Source organism: Chenopodium album, chromosome 24 (assembly GCF_948465745.1).
Source record: "Chenopodium album chromosome 24, dcCheAlbu1.1, whole genome shotgun sequence".
NCBI lineage: Eukaryota > Viridiplantae > Streptophyta > Magnoliopsida > Caryophyllales > Amaranthaceae > Chenopodium > Chenopodium album.
In genome coordinates, this window is record NC_137857.1 from 11,886,131 (window position 1) to 11,904,331 (window position 18,201).

Below are 18,201 nucleotides of genomic sequence, written 5' to 3' on the forward strand. Positions count from 1 at the left end.
GCGTTTCGGAAGTTGGACAGTTTGTCTATTTACCCAGTGGATGCGCTAACTTCCATATCTAGACCACCAAAACCTGGTTATATGTGAGTCTAACTTATTTGCTACAGCCAAAGGCAACTTAAACGATTTTAGAACATGCGACGATATACCAAGAAGCACCAAGTTAATAAGAATTAATCTGGCATTTTCAGAAAGATCACAATGTTCCCAGGAGATAATCTTCTTTTTAACATTTTCAACCAGATAAGCAAAATGCTTGGATTTTGGACCAACCAGATCAATGGGCACCCCCAAATGTGTGCCAATACTATCCACCATCGGAACTCGAAGAATGTCTTTAAAAGACTCTGGCATAGTTGAGGAGACTGAAGGGCTAAATTTAACAAAAGATTTACTAAAATTGACCAGTTGTCTAGAGGCACTTCCAAACCTAAATAGGATGTCTGAGATAGTATTGCACGATTCCAAGTTTATCTTAAAAAAGAACATAGCGTCATCTGCAAAGAAAATGTGCGAAATAGAAGGGGCTCTTCTAGAGATTTTAACACCTTTAAGCATCTTGATATCTTCTGCCAAAGAGAGAATACGCGACAAAATATCCATGCAAAACAGAAAGAGATAGGGAGATAGGGGGTCACCTTGCTGGAGGGCACAATTGGGCTTGAAAAAATCCGAGGCTTTCCCATTTATCAAGGCTTTGAAAGAGACTGTAGAGATACATTGGCTGATCCACTGAATCTGAGGCTTTCCCATTTATGAGGGTTTTGAGCAGAAAAAGTCAATCTACTCTATCATAAGCTTTTGACATGTCGACTTTGATAGCAGCCAGGTGAGTAGAGTGCTTTCTAGAGTTCATGAAGTGCATAATTTCCTGTGACATGAAGATATTATCCTCCATACATCTTCCAGGGATGAAGGCGTGCTAGTAATTTGAAATAAGAGACGGAAGAACTCCCTTGAGCCTGGAAACAAGGCATTTTGCAATGCACTTGTAAATAGTGTTACACAAACTATTAGGTCTGAATTTGGAGGCCAATTCTAGAATATCTTTTTTAGGGATCATGATAAGAAGGGTCGAATTAAGCTCATTCAACAAGAAACCAGTGTCAAAAAAATGTTGTACACTTTTCACAACAGAGTTACCCACCGTGTCCCAGAAAGAGTGAAAGAATTCAGCAATACACCCATCCGGGCCTGGAGATTTTGAGCCTTTAATGTCATACATGGCTTGTTTGATTTCCTCGGCATAACATGGTTTAACTAGTTCCGCACAATCTGTATCTGAGACGTTCGGAAAGTGGATTTGGCGGAGGAGAAGATCAATAGCTTCCCCATGTTGAGGGTCGATAGGAGGGTTAAACACTCCTTTAAGAGAGTTTATGATAAGCCCTGAAACAACCTCTTGACCATCCACCCAAGAGTTATTGTCATCCCTTAAGGTAACAATCTCATTTCTAGATTTTCGTTGCTTAGCTTTATTGAAGAGACGCTTTGCAGGGGCATTTGCGTCTTTAATCCACTCACATTTCACCCTTTGTTTCCAATATTGAAAATCAACAATACACTTTGGAACACTATAGTTAACCCGTTCAATATATAAGTTGTCGTCATCAAGACATGTGTAGAGAGCTTCCTCCAATTAACACCCTATAGCCTTTTCTTATCCAAGCACGATTTTTGGAGCTTGTTTTTAACCATCCGCAACTTTCTCATCAAACAAAAGGAGGGGGAGCCTTGGAAAGTAGTGTTCCATCCATCAACAACAAGATCACGAACTTTCGGAAAGCCAAGACACCAAAGTTCTAGTTGATAAGGTCGATTTAAAGGTATTTGTAACGGGTTCGAATCGTAAATGATTGCGGCATGATCCGAAACCGTAATTAGTTCATGGTGAATTCGACCATTAAGGTAGTCATCAAACCAAAGGGGGGAAACATACCATCAGTCTAGCCGCTCCAAAATAAGGTCCATATGTAGCCTTTTGTTTGTCCAAGTAAAGCGAGGCCCCGAGAAAGGAATTTCATGTAAAGTATTGTTTAATCTCCAATCAATAAAAATCATCAACCCCTCTAATAACCGAGCTACCTTCCAACTTATCTTCTAAAAATTCTAATTGGTTATAATCACCCAAAAAAAGACATTTAGGAAAAGAGTGCACAATATAAGAAAGTTCATGCCATACTAAAATCCTATCTTCAGGACAAGGGGCACCATAAACAAAAGCTACATGCTTGATATCATCATACATTAGCTTCAACTATCTTACAAAGGATAACATTTTTTGAGGAATGGAGACAAGTAACTAAAGAGCTTGTCCAAGCAAAGACCATAAGTCCACCCTTAGCACCTATGGCATCAAACCCAAAAGAGGTGGAGGGGGTAACAACATCCAAAATAGGCCTAGCCACATCAACAACTAACTTAGTTTTGGAAAGAAATAAAAACATAGGTTTAACTTTAGTAACAAGCCACATTAGGTACGGTCTTGTAGGGGCATGTGGGTCGTTTAAACCCCTACCATTCCACGCAACAAACTTCATAAAGCATTCGGGAGCTGAACCGATGCAGCCACCTCATCCATCATAATCAAATCATTGCACACAAGTTGTTGGTTTGCTTCCAACATCCGCATTCATACGGTTGCAAGTTTCACCATAATTCTTCCTTAAAACTGCAATACTTGAGGCTGTTGAGTCAATAGAAGGAGATCTTGTCCTTCTTTGCTTTACTAGTTCCACAATATCAACATCAACCTGCACAGTCCATACTCGCGCCATATCTTCATCTGTAATTGCTTTTAACACAAGATCCTTCGAACCATGAGAGTTCGATTGAAATTGAATCCTCCCTTGTCTGACCATCTGTTCAGAGTTGACAGCCGGCATTTTTCGCCCCAACTCAGATCGGAGAAGCTTTCTCGCACGTCATATCCACCTTCAGAGAGGGTAGTAGCACCATCTCTTGCCTTTCGTTTTTTCCCAGACTGAGTAGCGCCAGAAATAGGAGCAGTTTTTGTCGTAATTTCAGATTGAGTAACTGGACTGGCGTGAGTAATTGGAAAATCAAATAGCTCGTCCACATTAATTGCCGCAATCGAAGAGGCCGACAAATTTGGTGGATCAAATTCAGTCAGAGGAAGATTAGGAAGGCCACCACCAAACGTCGATGGAGAATAAGGTAGGAAGGGCGGCACAGAGGCCCTTTGATAGGGGTGGACCTTTGAACCAGAGAGGCGCAATGAGCGCGCAAGTGCTCTTCCAGCTTAGATGAAGCAATTCGCCACATTTGTAATGTTGTTATCAGTAGGAGAGAGAATAATGTCAACCGTCGGCTCCAGCATAAGGTTGAGCAACCTAGCAGAAGGTAGGGGAAGAGCTAGAGGAGGTGGCGCTGCAATAGTCAGTGGAGGCGGTGAAATAAACCCCGCCGCCACACGCCGCCTATAGAACAGAGTAGGGGAAGAGGACGGTTCCCCAATTTCGAAAGTCGAGGGAGCTGCGATGATTTCCTTGCCTTTTTTATTATTCTCAGGCACTGATGAGCTCTACAAAGGAGTAGAGCAAATTGGCCGATCCCTTATCACTATACCATGATTTTTCTTTGGCATAGAGTTAAGATGTAAGGAGAGATCACGGTGAGGGGTCACAAATCCATTGCCAGAATCTGGAATAGCTAACATAGAAGATATAGGATTAGCAGTTTGAAATAAACAAACATTAGGGGTAGGATTTACCACACATTCAGAGAAAGAGAGAGCCCTAGCTAGCCCATTTTGACGCCCTTGTACAGAGGGGTAAAACGCCGCATATGGGTCGCTATTGAGGCCCAATCGAGTTCCTGGTGGGCTACCAATTTGTGGCACAAGAGAATAATTGTGGTCCTACTCCTGAGAAGAGTGGGAGTTGTGCTCTGAACCAGTATAAAAGTTTTCAGAGTTGTTGCTTCCTCCATTATCATCAGAGGAGCTGTTAGAGTCTGAACCACCGTCGCCGCCCAGATTTCTGTCCTCCATGGGAACATCCTCCGGTTCCTCCGGCCTCACCAGATTAGCTTCTAGATCCTTGTATCGCCTATAATGGGGCAAACCCCTGACAAGATTTGAATAATAAGAGTGTTCACGAGGGCCATAGAGGACCCTCATACCCTATTTCTCAAGTGCTACAACACGACACTTTAGTCGTCTTTTTGCTAAATCCTCACGAACTTTGCATCGCTGTTCAGAGTGTCCTACAAAACCACAATTCTTGCAAAACCAGATAATACGGTCACCTTCCAAGGGAACAAAACAACCAGGTATAATAGGTTGGCGAAGGTCGATCACCATTTTCACCCGCATATCAGCAGATGGTGGTAGACCTTGCCCAGAAAATTTGAATTCCTCAATATAACCAACATGGGAGAGAATTTGTGTAGCCCATTCATGAATCAAATAAAGAAAAGGAAGGCCATGAATTCGAACCCACATGCTTGTAGAATCAAAATTTAAGATATTGAGGAGTCAGAGAACGATGGTTTCTTCAAAGATTAATAATTCTCCCATTAAAAATTGTCGTACGCATCCTGATGATAGCTGCTAGATCCGACGGTCTGGCGCATTCAAGCCACACCTGTGTACTCTGATTTCACCTCGTCTTCTCTAACGATTGTTGATAATATCTTGAACATATATATTCAACTGAGGGAGGGTTAGGCCCTATAAACATGCCAACAACGCTCATATTATAATTAATTGGGCCAAGAAAATTAAAGTTTTGTGGAGCTACAGCTAGTCCTCCCATTCAGAGAGACTTAGCAGAAGGTGTTTCACCCTGCTAATTCGGGTGCCTATAGGGAGCTGAGTTTGCCATTATAGAAGAAAGGGGTAAGAAGGGAGAAAGGGGAGATGAATGAACATGGGGGATTCGATGGCTATTTATACTGCTCCGGTGTATCTGAAATAGTAAAGAGCAGCAATCGCATGTCTTCCAAGTGGCATAAAGATGAAATTAAAATTAAATCAGTAGCTAGATTACTTGTGATAGTACTTGCAATGATTTACCAAGATTGAACAAGAAAGATTTTGTAGCAGAAGAGTGTAAATATAACTTTCACAACATTGGTTGAGGGAACAAAACAAAAGGAAGATAGAAAGATTTCTTGGAGACAACTGACAGGGGGGAGCAACCTTGATCACTGATTGGTTGCATGTAAAATAATAGCTTTGAATGTTGAATAGAAAAAGAGTTGAATTGGAGAAAGAAGTTGAAAGGCCTCATGTTTGATTTTAGGAAGCACCACGTTCAACTCAAAACTCACGTTTTAGTGAGATAAGCTCTCGGGTAGACAGAGAAAATCATTCGTTTGTGGAATTCGTTTGCACTTTGAATGTAAGCTCGATCAAGCAATAATGAAATTAAATCAAGCTAATTATTCAGGAATTGCTAAGGGTTTGTTTGGTATTGTTATAGTGTTCTTTTTTTTTTTTTTTTTTTTTTTTTTTTTTTTTTTTTGGGAATTGCTAAGGGTTTGTTTGGTATTGTTATAATTTTGTGATATATGTCATCTAATAAAGCAAAAATTGGTCAAACTTGTTTAAATCATGATAATTTTGAAACTACAACAGAAAAGTGATTCAAAACAACAAAAAAATGAAAACAAAGAAACGATCCCAACAAACCCTAGATTTTTTTGTGCATCCGTTTAATAATTATGGTTTTTGTCTATCTATAGATAGTTCTTGCAAAATTAAATTGTGTCTATGTGTTGATTTAATTTTTATTACGGAAAAAGTTAACAAGCACCTTTAGAGCGTTAGATAAACGAAATAAAAGTGGAGACGATAAAGTAAATAAACATTAATTTCACCGATTGACGCGTAATTTTGATATGCATTTTAAATTTAGAATTATTGTAGCTTATATATTACTCAGCTCCATTGTCCCTAAAACATCAACCCCCTTGGCCAAATTTTAGTCCTTAAATGTTCATCTAGTTTTATTAAAATACTCTACAGTTTGCAACAATATTTGTGTAAATTAAAATAAGCTTTCCCATGTAAATTTGTTTTTTCATGTATTATTATTACTATCTATTTCTACTTTTTTGCAAACCTCGTGTGAAATCCACTTTTTAACGTACTTTTACTACTTCTTCTTTCACTTTCTTAATACCTGTGAAAATTGCTCATAAAGGTCGAAGTTTTGGGGACGGAGGGAATAATTAATTATCTAACGACCTGAGGCGCCTCGTTAACAAGATCCTTTTAATATAAAATAAAACCTTAAATATTGAAAAAACTAATGCAAAGGTTGGTGTGAAAATAGTAGTTCATTAATGTCAAAAAAACTAATTGATCTAAGTTCGAAAGAGCTTTATATTAAATGAAACTATAAGCTGATATGAATAAACTTAACATATACATGGAAATAGTTGTTCATAAACATTAAAGAGTTGAACAAGAATTAAATCGAGTTAATTGGCTCATCTACTTTACGAGTTAGCTGAAAATTTTTGCTCAACCATATTCAGAATTCAACAAACGAATTTAAGTGAACATGGTCATGACTAATTTTTTAACATAGTAGCTATTTCAAAACTCTTGTTTGGAATCTAGATGACACTAATCCCTAATTCTAAAATGATAGATTATTTTCAATTGTTCTCAATATGTAAAACTTAATTAATATGGTTATCATATTGGATTTTATTTAATTTGTCTTAATATATAATGTAGTAGTTTATAATATACATTTAAGAGAAGGTATTGCATGCGGACAGACGCATGAACTGTTTGGTGCGGGAGGCTTGGCTAATATATTTTACTAGTTGGCTGATATGTTTCATGTGTTGTCTGATATGATTTTTGTTTTGGATTGGCTGATATGATTTTTGTATTAGCCAAAACAAAAATCATATTAGCCAACAAAAATCCTCCTCTTCTTCGTCCACTCTTGCTTTCTCTCTCCCGTTTCCTCCTCGAGAAATGAATCCAGCCACCGAGCCTCTCCTCGCCGTTTGTGCCGCCGTCGTTCATCAACCCACCACAGCTCGCAGCCCAGCCACCGCCACAACTCACAGCCCACCATCACAAATTGCCGCGCCACCACCACAAAATCGCAGAACCACCACAACAACGCAGCCCACCATAAATCGCAGGCCACCACAATCCACAAATCGCGGCCAAAGTACACTTCTCCAAGGATATACTACTCTCTTGATTGAAGAAGTGAAGATTGAAGAACCCTAAAACTTCGATTTCAATCGATTAAGATGAGGTATGATAATCTTGAATCTGAATTTTTGTTGATTCGATTTGATCGACGATTACTCCTTCGTTGCAATGGATACAGAGTTTCATGAGGACTTTTCTGGCAATTGCAACCTCCACCTTCGCCGCTACCGCTCCTGATATCTCCTAGCCGCACAAACTGTTGGGTGCAGGTGGACGCACCCAATAGTTTGCGTACATTTAATTATTATTTTACTAATATGTAGCTAAAGGTACTTTATAGCCAAATTAACAAATTAAATTATGTTTCAAAAAAAAAAAATTTAAATTAAATATGCACATTAGCATATATGAATTTTGAATTATTGTTGATTTACAACATCGTGTAACTTAAAGCTATACTTTAGTGAAGGTTGGCACTTGGCAACCCCACCACCCCACTCTCCAAAACCTCCATTGTCTATCCAAAAAATTCACATATATTCGGCATATCGATTTTGTCTTGGACATAATTAGAAGTTTAATTTGAACCACTGAAGGAATTATTCGATATTTGTAACAGTTTATGAGACGGTAAGGTGAGAAAAGAATAAATTATTGTGAAAAAGAAACAACCCCCCCCCCCCCCAAAAAAAAAAAAACAGGTGGGAAATGAATTATTTCACAAAGTTTCATATATGGCTGGTCAAACCACACAGTGTGACTGAGATTATTTATTTAGTGGTTAGTCGGTCGGTCGGAGGTTACTCGGTTAGGAGTTACTTAGTGGGTTAGAGATTACTCGATTAGGGGTTACTTTGTTTAGGGTTACTCGGTCGATCAGGGGTTATTCGGTTGATCAGGGGTTACTTAATCTATCAAAGGTTACTTAGTCGGTACGGTCAAGAGTTATCGATCCGGTCATGAGTTACTCGTGTGTTAGCCGGCCACATGGTATGACCAGCCACGACATAATTAAATAAATAATAAATATTTACCAAGGATTTTCATTTCACCCCTTAGAAAAAAGGATTATCATTTTACTGGTATCTAATACATATAGCATCTCAAGATTTTTCGATCGTAGATTAATTGGAAGGATGATATGCTGATTAATCTTGTAGGTGGCCTAAATAGCTAATTATTTGACACGCGATATATAACTTAACGAACATATTTTGTCAGCATGCAAAAGATATTTAGGGTTGGTGCCAATTTCCAGCGATATTTAGATTTGAATACCTACGACGAACCTCGCCGACTTCCGAATGTTCCGATCCGTTTTGTATACATTTTGTTTACTTATTGTTCTTTGTTTTTTTTTTTTTTTTAATTTTTTTTTACGTAATACGAAGTTACATACTAACACACTTATGGCATGTTCTCTTGAGCTTGATTTCAGTTCAGTTTAGTTTCTAATTTCCTTCTCTCATAAATAGTTCACTTCAGTTCAGAACACACCTGTTCTTTTGAGCAGAGCAGAGCAGAGTAGATTTCAGCAGAGCAGGGCAAGGTAGATCAAGCAAATTTCAACATTATTATTATTATTATTATTATATTTTAAAATTTCAAAAACCTACATAGTCAATCGATTTACAAGAAATTGGTAGGAAGCCGAGATACAATCTGAGCCCCACCCCTCTAGCTATAGCGAACCCGATCCAGCTAAAGATATGAGCAGCTGCACGAGCACCAATATCCTGAGCCTTAGCGAACGCCTGAACCCGCTTTATTATTATTATTATTATTATTATTATTATTATTATTATTATTATTATTATTATTATTATTCTTTATTTATTTATTTATTTATTATTATTATTATTATTATTATTATTTAACCAGTTTGATGAGAAATTTATCAAAAACACACGGATGAGACTATTCCTAACGCTTAGCTTAGGAACGTGGCAAATCATATTAATATATATCATCAGACTAATATATACAAGGTTTCTGGTAATAAAAAGTTTGGTCACTGGTTTTGCTAGTTTACACTTTAATATTGTGACTAACATAAATGACCCTTTAAATATTTGTATTACGTGTTACTCCCTATTTTTATTAATGAAGAGTATGACCACTATTATTCACATGTAACGTCAGAATTCTTATTATTGGTAATTGTTGTTGGGTTATATATATTTGACGTAGACATCCATTAAGTTGCTCCAATAAATAGGTTGAGCCATTTGAGCTAATTTTATAACTTCATTAGTAAATCTACCTTTAATTTTCTACTTTAATAATTTTTTTTTTTTTAGTTGATCATGGATTTTGGGAGCATAAGTGAGTTTCTAGCAAACAAAACTATCTTAATTACCGGTGCTACTGGCTTCATTGCTAAGAGTACGTATTCTTACTCTCGCTCTTTTAATAGCTACCCGTATTGATCAATCTCTTTCTCTTTATTATAATGTGTTTGTACGATGATTTGTTTATGTAGTTCTTTTGGAGAAGATACTTCGAGTTCAACCAAATGTGAACAAACTATACCTTCTTATAAGGGCTAGTGATTCTCAAGCACTCAACGCTCGGCTTCAAGATGAGGTATGCCTAACTATTACATACAAAGTCATATAATTAGTAGGTTTTTTGTAACAATGAAGGTATGTAGTTCATCATAACAATGTTGTTGTGGATGTAGGTGTTAGGAAAGGAGTTGTTCAAAGTACTAAGAGAAAAATGGGGATCAGGTTTTGAGTCTTTCGTGTCGGAAAAAATAAGTGCAGTCGCCGGTGATACTTCGTACGAGAACTTAGGACTTACTGATGATCAAGTGAAAGAAATGCACGACGATATAGATATTGTTATCAATGTAGCTGCGACTACAAGATTCGACGAAAGGTAGTACTACAATACTACTCCTTTATGTTTTTATAGTACTTCGTATATATATGTAAAACAAATAGTAGTAGATTTTTCATTGCTCGTAGAAATATACTACGTACGTGTCTGTTTGTTTAATTGATACCTTTTTATTATCACGTACGCTATATGTTTTTAATGATTAATATCTCTATTTATCAATATTGTAAATTCATAAAAAGTTGATAATATTAGTAAAAATATATATTAAGACGATTTAAATAAGATAACACATGATGTTTATGTTTTACGGTATCTATAGATCACAAAGCGAGTTAAAGTACAGTGTGTAAATAGTGTAAAAGTTAAACAGTGTTAACTAAAAAAATGGAAGAAATAAAATAGGGTTGCGTTATTGAAGTAAATAAAGAGGTTTAAAAGAAGGAAAAAAAGACAATAAAGGAAAATATATTTTACCATAAGAAGATAATTACGTACTAATTAAGTTAGCTTTCTTACGTACGACGTATGGTATTCCTTTTCAGTGGCAAATGTGAAGTTAGCTTACCTGTTCATGTACAAAAGTACGTCGTATAAGGAGAGAAATAAAATAAGAGTTTGAAGGAATGCAAATAAGAAACGGAATACGTAGTACATATTAAAAACATTTTGTATACAAAAACATAAACTTCGTATTATCTTTGAAATGATAAAATACATGGCTATGCACAAGTTTGACAATCAACAATTTAAAAAACATTTTGCATACAAAAACATATTCTGAATAATAACACATTTAAATGATAACATTTATGTTTTAATATATAAGTAATAATTATGATCACAAACTTATACTCCCTCCGTCCCCTTTTTATAGTCCTTTATGGGCAAATTTTAATCCCAAAATGTTCATCTCATTTGCTTTTTCCAACAACCATAAATATTTTATTTTTTTTACCAAAATTCCATTCAATTTACAACAATACTTGTGCAAATTTAAATTTTCCATGTACTTTTGTTACTTTCACCCTCTACTTTTTTGCATACCCAATGTCAATTTATTTTTTCAATGTACTTTTACTATTCTTATTTGTGTTTAATAATTCCCCCAAAAAATGCATACAAGGGACTATCAAAAGGGGACGAAGAGAGTATTATTATATGAATAATGCAAAAAAGTACAAGACTAGGTACTAAACTTATTTTGGGACGGGGCAGCGTATATTTTTGTCTAAATATATAGAGTTTAGGGATAGCTATTTTATTATTGAACAATAATCATGCATAGGTTAATACTTGATAAAATATTAAAAAGATTAACGAATGATGAAGAAGTTTGAAGGCCCCACATTTTCTAAAAGGAATTATAATTAGAGAAACTCATTATCTCTACTTATGCTCGTTGTATTATATTGTGTTTAGAGGGTATAATTGTTAATACCAACCCATATTTATTAATTTTAACAAAATTGTTGTTAATTTTAATGAAGAAGAAGCATTTTGGCAATAAGATGCAGTTATACTACCTAAACATAATTTAATACCAATAAATATTATATCATTAAAGTCATAGAAAACTCAAGCTATTAGAGACCGAGATTTTCTCTTAACCTTGCGAATATGTGACAAGCAATTGACAAAGCGTCAAAGCCATGCCAGCTGAGATGCTTTTACATATTTGGAACTTTCAAATTATTTTTATGTTACATTTTTATGGACCAGCTACTTAATAATTTAAGATGGTGAGCTCGTGAGTCAGCTTATCTAATAATCAACGCTAATGATTTTTTATTGCATTAAATTATTGTAGGTACGACATTGCATTGGGTGTGAATACCCTAGGACCTAAGCATGTTATCAACTTTGCAAAGAATTGTACTAACATCAAGTTGCTCATCCATGTATCAACTGGTAAATAATTAAATTTCTATTTTTGTACTATATATAATTGTCCTCGGATTAAATTTATATTCTATCATGCTCTCTAAACATGAATCTTACACCTAATGGTAATTATTCCATTTATGACGTGCAAGTAATACTTAAATCTGTAATGACAATCTTATCATGCTAACTCTGATCTTATGTCAAAGGTCAGCTATATACTTAGCTAAAAGCATAAGCTGATGGTTGATTTTTATTTTTAATTAGCGAACATATATATTTTAACCAGTGCTAAGAAATTAAACTTACATATATTTTGCTTCAGCATATGTGTGTGGAGAGAAAGCGGGTATAATATCTGAAAAAGCACATGTCATGGGTGAAGCTTTAAATGGTATGGTTGGCTTGGATATTGAAAATGAGAAGAAGATTGTCGCAGAAACTTTAAGCAATCTTAAAGCCAATGATGTTCCTGAAAAGGTTATCAGACAAACTATGAAGAACTTGGGAAGTGAAAGGTAAGAATTCTTTGAGTTTAATTCCTATAAATATAAAACATTAATTATACTGTAATAGGTTCGGATGATATTGTGAAATCACATATAGAAAAGTGAAGTGAGTAGTTTTCTAATATATATGTCTCCTAAAAAATCAGCATGTATAATTGGAATAATAAAGATGTTAGATTTTATCCTCTACGGTCGTAGATAATTAAATATATAGGGAATAATATTGTTGACATTAGCTTGTCGAGGAGAAAATTGTTTGAATATGAAATTTATACATCATGCTTGAGTGTTAGAAAGGGAAACTAGAGAAAAGCAAAATTGAGCAATTATGTATGAGTAACAATTTAGTTGAGCAAGGACAGCCAACCAATGTTGTCCTTTGCTGGTCTTTTTAGCTTGTGTTTTGTCGTTTTGTTTGGTTTTTTTTTTTTTTTTTTTTTTTTTTTTTTTTTTTTTTTTTTTTGACGGGTGTTGTTTTGTTTGTTTCTTTGTTAGTGATCTTTGTATAAAAATTAAAAAAAAAAATAAAAAAAGAGAAAAAATTAGTTGAGTCCGTGTAACAAAACCAATTATTCTTTTTTAAAATTGGATTATTAAATATTATTTTCCTTAGTATATAAACAATTTGCACTCTTATGTCATTAATTACGACTTTACCATTCTACAATTGTACTACTTTTATCCGCATTTCAATATAATGTTTTATTTACTAATTGAGAAAAAAGTAATACTCCCTCCGTTCCTAAATGATAGTCACTTATGGCCTATTTTTAGTCCCAAATTGATAGTCCCATTTGCTTTTTTCAAGTACCATTAATATCAATTTTTTTTTATCAAAATTTCCTCCAATTACAACAATATTTGTGCAAATTTAACTTTTCCATATAAATTTTGTTTTTCAATGTACTTTTATTACTTTCTATCTCTACTATTTTACATACCCAATGTAAATTGATATTTTCAATGTAATTTTACAACTTTTATTTAAGTTTCTTAATTCCCGTGATTTTTGCCCATAAGGGACTATCATTTGGGAACGGAGGGAGTAATAATTACTAATTGAGAAAAAAGTAATAGTAATTAATGCTTTTTTAGTGATTGCACACTTCAGAAAATTAATTTCATTAATTAATTAATTAATAGGGCAAAGTTGTATGGATGGCCAAATGCTTACGTATTTACAAAAGCAATGGGAGAGATGCTTGTCGGGCAGCTTAGAGGCAGCTTACCCGTGGTTATCATGAGGCCTACCATTGTGTGTAGTACGTTGAAAGAACCATTCTCGGGTTGGGTTGAAGGATGCAGGTATATGTCAACTTTCTAATACAAGTAGATTATCAATGTGACTACTAATTTTATTCTTAATAATGGCTTTCTAAATCTAATGTACTACGTATTATACATCTAATTTCCTTTTATGCAGTAAGACATTTGAACTAAACCATTTAATGACATGCAGGACTATTGATAGTATTGCTGTTATGTATGGAAAAGGATACCTAAGTTTGTTTTCCGGCGATGGTAGCTCGGTCTTGGACTTGGTTAGTCTTCATGAACTTGTAAATTTTATACTTTAATTGCAAATTTCTTAAACTTAATAGTTAAATGGAGCATTTGAAATATTTTGTTTTATTTTATTTGATGCATTATAAGCTATTTAATACAATGATGTGTTACGGAGTATATAATATACCCTAATATAAATTCAAAATAATATCAAATTTATATTACAACAATACTATCCATGTACTGAGCAATTCTTTTTGAACAAAATTCATCAACTAATTCAAGTCATCATACAATATGTGTGTTAGTGGACCATCTCAACCAAAAGCTTAAGCTGATGGTTGAGGCCCATGAATATGTTTTATACTCTATCACGCCCCCTCACACGAGAGCCCGTTTAGGCTAGAAGAGTGGATGCAGCATGGGCCTCCCTCATACCCAGCGCTCAATATTCCACTTGAAAGTGGGGGGTGGATGAGATTCGAACCCTTGACCTTTGTGTCACATTGGCTCTTGATACCATGTTAGTGGACCATCTCAACCAAAAGTTTAAGCTTATGGTTGAGGCCCAGGAATATCAAGAGATCATTTTCGTTGCTATAAATGCTATTTAATTAAGCCTTTTCTTGTAATACGACTAAACTTTAATTAACAACTAATTTCAAAAACTACTTCTATGCAGAAGCTAGGCCGGGCTTTTTTTAAAAAAAAAATCGACCCATCTCATGCCAAGCTCAAGTTTGGGCTAAAAAAAGGTCACCTAACTTGCTTTAATAACGAGCTGAGTTTATTCAATTTTGGATGCACTAAGGGCCTGTTCACATTTACTGAATTAAGCTGAACTGAACTGAACTGATTGGAACTGAACTGAACTGAACTGATTGGAGCTGAACTGAACTAAACTGAACTAAACTGAAATGAATATTTTATGAGAGAGGGAAATTAGGAGCTGAACTGAACTGAACTGATTGGAGCTGAACTGAACTGAACTGAAATTAAGTAAATATGAACAGGCCCTAAAATTATAACATTAGCAAAAAAGAAAATTGTAGATCGCCCAAAACACCAAAAAAAAAAAAGAGTTCGAGCCCCAAAAATCTTTCCAAATCCAGGTCGGGTCGGGTCAGGTGGCGGGCTTAGCTGCTTGCGATCGACTTTAAGCTAATTGTCACGAGATTAGTCAAAACTCTATTATTCTATTAGAAAAAAAATCTTTATACCCTTACAAATAAAAAAGCAAATTTTTAATTGGAAAAATCATATCCATTCAAAAACATTAATGAAATATGTCCCATTTTCTACGCAAGATCTACCTATTAACTTTATTTAATTTTTGTGATTTTCTTTTCATCATATTAATAGAATAATTGATTACACAACTATATATATCCAAGTTCATCCAACCAAGCTTAGGCCGACCAAATACCTATCTTAAAAATTGGACCAGCTAAGTTAAAAAAAATGTAGTCATATATACATTTAAGGACTCATCAATATGATACCTTGATACAAAAATATATTGTTAATCAGTGTAGTTCTTTTTAGCTTCTTATAGTGTGTAACATTGTAACTTTTTAAGACTATATTTATCATTTTCCTTTTAATATTAAGAATTTAATTTCAAGATATCATTATATCACGGTAATTTCTAAACTAGAACCAAACCTAAACCTATCTACTTTGTTTAATTTGTATTCCATATTAAACATATATCCCAATACAGCTTCTTCAAATAAACTGATATCAGCCTTCTATTTAAATTGTGATGTCCTTGTTAAGTTATTATAAATCAAATACATCAACAAAATCATCGTCATCATACAGTTGGTGTAGATGCCAAATAAAAAAAAAAATAAAAAATAAAAAAAAAAAAATAAAATCATTTTCAGTTGCTATAAATGGTATTTTACTACGCCATTTTCTTGTAACATTGTAGAACACAAATAGCACTGTCCTTTAACAACCAATTGTGATTTGTGAATAACATCTTTTGGTCGAAGCAACTGTCACATGAGTAATTAATACAATTAAATTGTATTTGGAAAAAAAAAAAATTAATCCTATCTTTTCAAAACATTATTACTCTTTATATGATAGGCCCCATTTTTCTAAGCAAATCTCTCTTAGTAACTTGAACTCCACATATATTCCCACTACCTTTTCAAATTAATTATATCAATTTAAGACTACAAAACCATATACTACTACTCACTCCGTCCCCAAATGATACGGAGTAGTTTTTTATTAGCAAATTTTAGTCCCAAAATGTTCACCCTATTTGCTTTTTCCAACAATCATTAATTTTAAGTTTTTTCCAAAATTCCCTCTAATTAACAATATTATTTGTTCAAATTTAACTTTCTCATGTAAACTTTGTTCTTCCATGTACTTTTATTACTTTCTCTCTCTACTTTTTTGTATACCTAATGTCTATAAACTTTTTCAATATACTTTTACTATTATTATTTGTGTTTATTAATTCCCGTGAAAAATGCCCATAAGGGACTATCAAAAGGGGAGGAAGTATTTTTTTTAAATGATTTTAAGTTTTAACTTGTGTGAGAAGTAAACAAAAAACCACTTGAAACATTTTTTTTTACATTTCTTATCTGTTAAACTTTTTATTGAGCTGGTTCTCTAACAAATATTGATTTTCTTAATTGACACTTCAATTAAAGCTCATGTTATTTCTAGCTTTTATTACAAACAAAACATGATGATATGATAAGGATAATAATGACCCTATCCTGTATTATTATGCAGATACCAGCGGATATGTTTGTGAACTCGATTATTGTGGCAATGAAGACTCATATAAATCAATCAAATATGATTGTATACCAAGTCGGAAGCTCGTACAGGAATCCAATATCTTTTAATGAAGTGCATGATATTCTTTTTCACTATTTCACTAAAAATCCATGGACCAACCGTGAGGGTAACCTTGTCAAGATTAGGAGAGGTTTTGTGATGAGCAACATACTCATATTTGAAATCATCTTCTCCTTATTGCACTTTTTTGTGCAAATGGTTAGTTGTTATTTTTCCCGTACATTCCAAAGTTTAAATTTATTAATTAACTTTAATTATACATACTTACTAAGCTACATAGTACATACATTATGTTTAACTATATTATATTGTTATTAATATGAAGTATGTTTTTGTAGGCTTTAGTTTTGGCTAGTCGAATGGGTGGTAGTAGCATGCAACGTAATTTGCTTAACTTCGACAAAAAGCTCAAAATTGCAATGAGGCTAGTGGAATTATACAAACCCTATGTATTCTTCAAGGGCATGTAAGTTAAACTTTTGCTGAATATATGTTCTGCTACAGATAAATTATCAAAGATAATCAAAATTCATATGGAGAAATTTTTAAATGCATAAAAGCAAAGGAAATAAAATAGGTAGATTCTAAAAAATGGAGGAAATAATTTCATTAGTTTCAACTAGACATCCTTAATATATAGTTTTGTAGGGAATCGACAATGAATCCCCTATACTCATATATGGATTTGTTTGAAACAGTATTACTGTGGTTTTTAGTTTTTTTTTTTAATTATTTTTTATTTTTTTATTTCAAAAGTCATATACTACTGGAATCATCGTTCTTTATAAAAACTGACAACAAAAAGTGTTTTGTGTCTGTAGTTTTGCTGATACAAATACGGAAAAGTTGTTGCTTACTGCCCGGAAAAATGGTTTGGATGAAGAAGCCTTCAACTTTGATCCCTTGAGCGTTAATTGGAAAGATTATTTCTTCAATATCCACCTTCCATCAATTGTTAAGAGCTTATTCTAGAACTACGTACGTCAGATTTGCAAGGCCATCTTCTTCTCGTTCGAATTGAACAAACTCGTTAATAATTATTTATTGTTACATGCTAATTATGTATTTGATTAATTATTATTATTTCTATTGTACATGTCTTAAGGGTTCAATAATGATGTCTACTTGCTTTTCACGAAAAGTGTGATGTTTATTCTTTTAGATTTGACCACTTCAAAATTTGAACTCAATTCCACAAACATATTGGAACTACGTTTAGTAATTCAAAGGTTCTGAAAATGACTCGTGTTATTATGTAAAATATTGTTAGCTTTCTCACATTTTGAGATGTTTGATAAGGCCACAAAAAGGGTGATTTTAATTTGGGAACGCCCCCTAGTCACCCTATTAGCTTTGTTGTATTAGATTTGTAGGATAATAAAGATTTTTTTCGCCATCTATGTGTACAAACAAGGTTGCACTCTTTGACTATAATCAAGAAGGGCAAATATTTTCGACGTCTTTGAGTTTAACAAC

General features: G+C 34.0%; 1 protein-coding gene across 1 annotated transcript; it reads left to right on the plus strand.

Moving 5' to 3' along the window:
* Window positions 1–9,399: 9,399 nt before the first annotated feature.
* On the plus strand, window positions 9,400–17,855 carry LOC145611586 (fatty acyl-CoA reductase 3-like). Its single transcript, XM_081666925.1, has 10 exons — window positions 9,400–9,535; window positions 9,633–9,736; window positions 9,834–10,033; window positions 11,805–11,905; window positions 12,204–12,396; window positions 13,531–13,692; window positions 13,847–13,928; window positions 16,657–16,923; window positions 17,064–17,191; window positions 17,547–17,855. The coding sequence occupies exons 1-10, from the start codon at window positions 9,457–9,459 to the stop codon at window positions 17,695–17,697; spliced, it is 1,467 nt and encodes a 488-aa protein (XP_081523051.1). The 5' UTR covers window positions 9,400–9,456; the 3' UTR covers window positions 17,698–17,855.
* The last annotated feature ends 346 nt before the right edge of the window (window positions 17,856–18,201 follow it).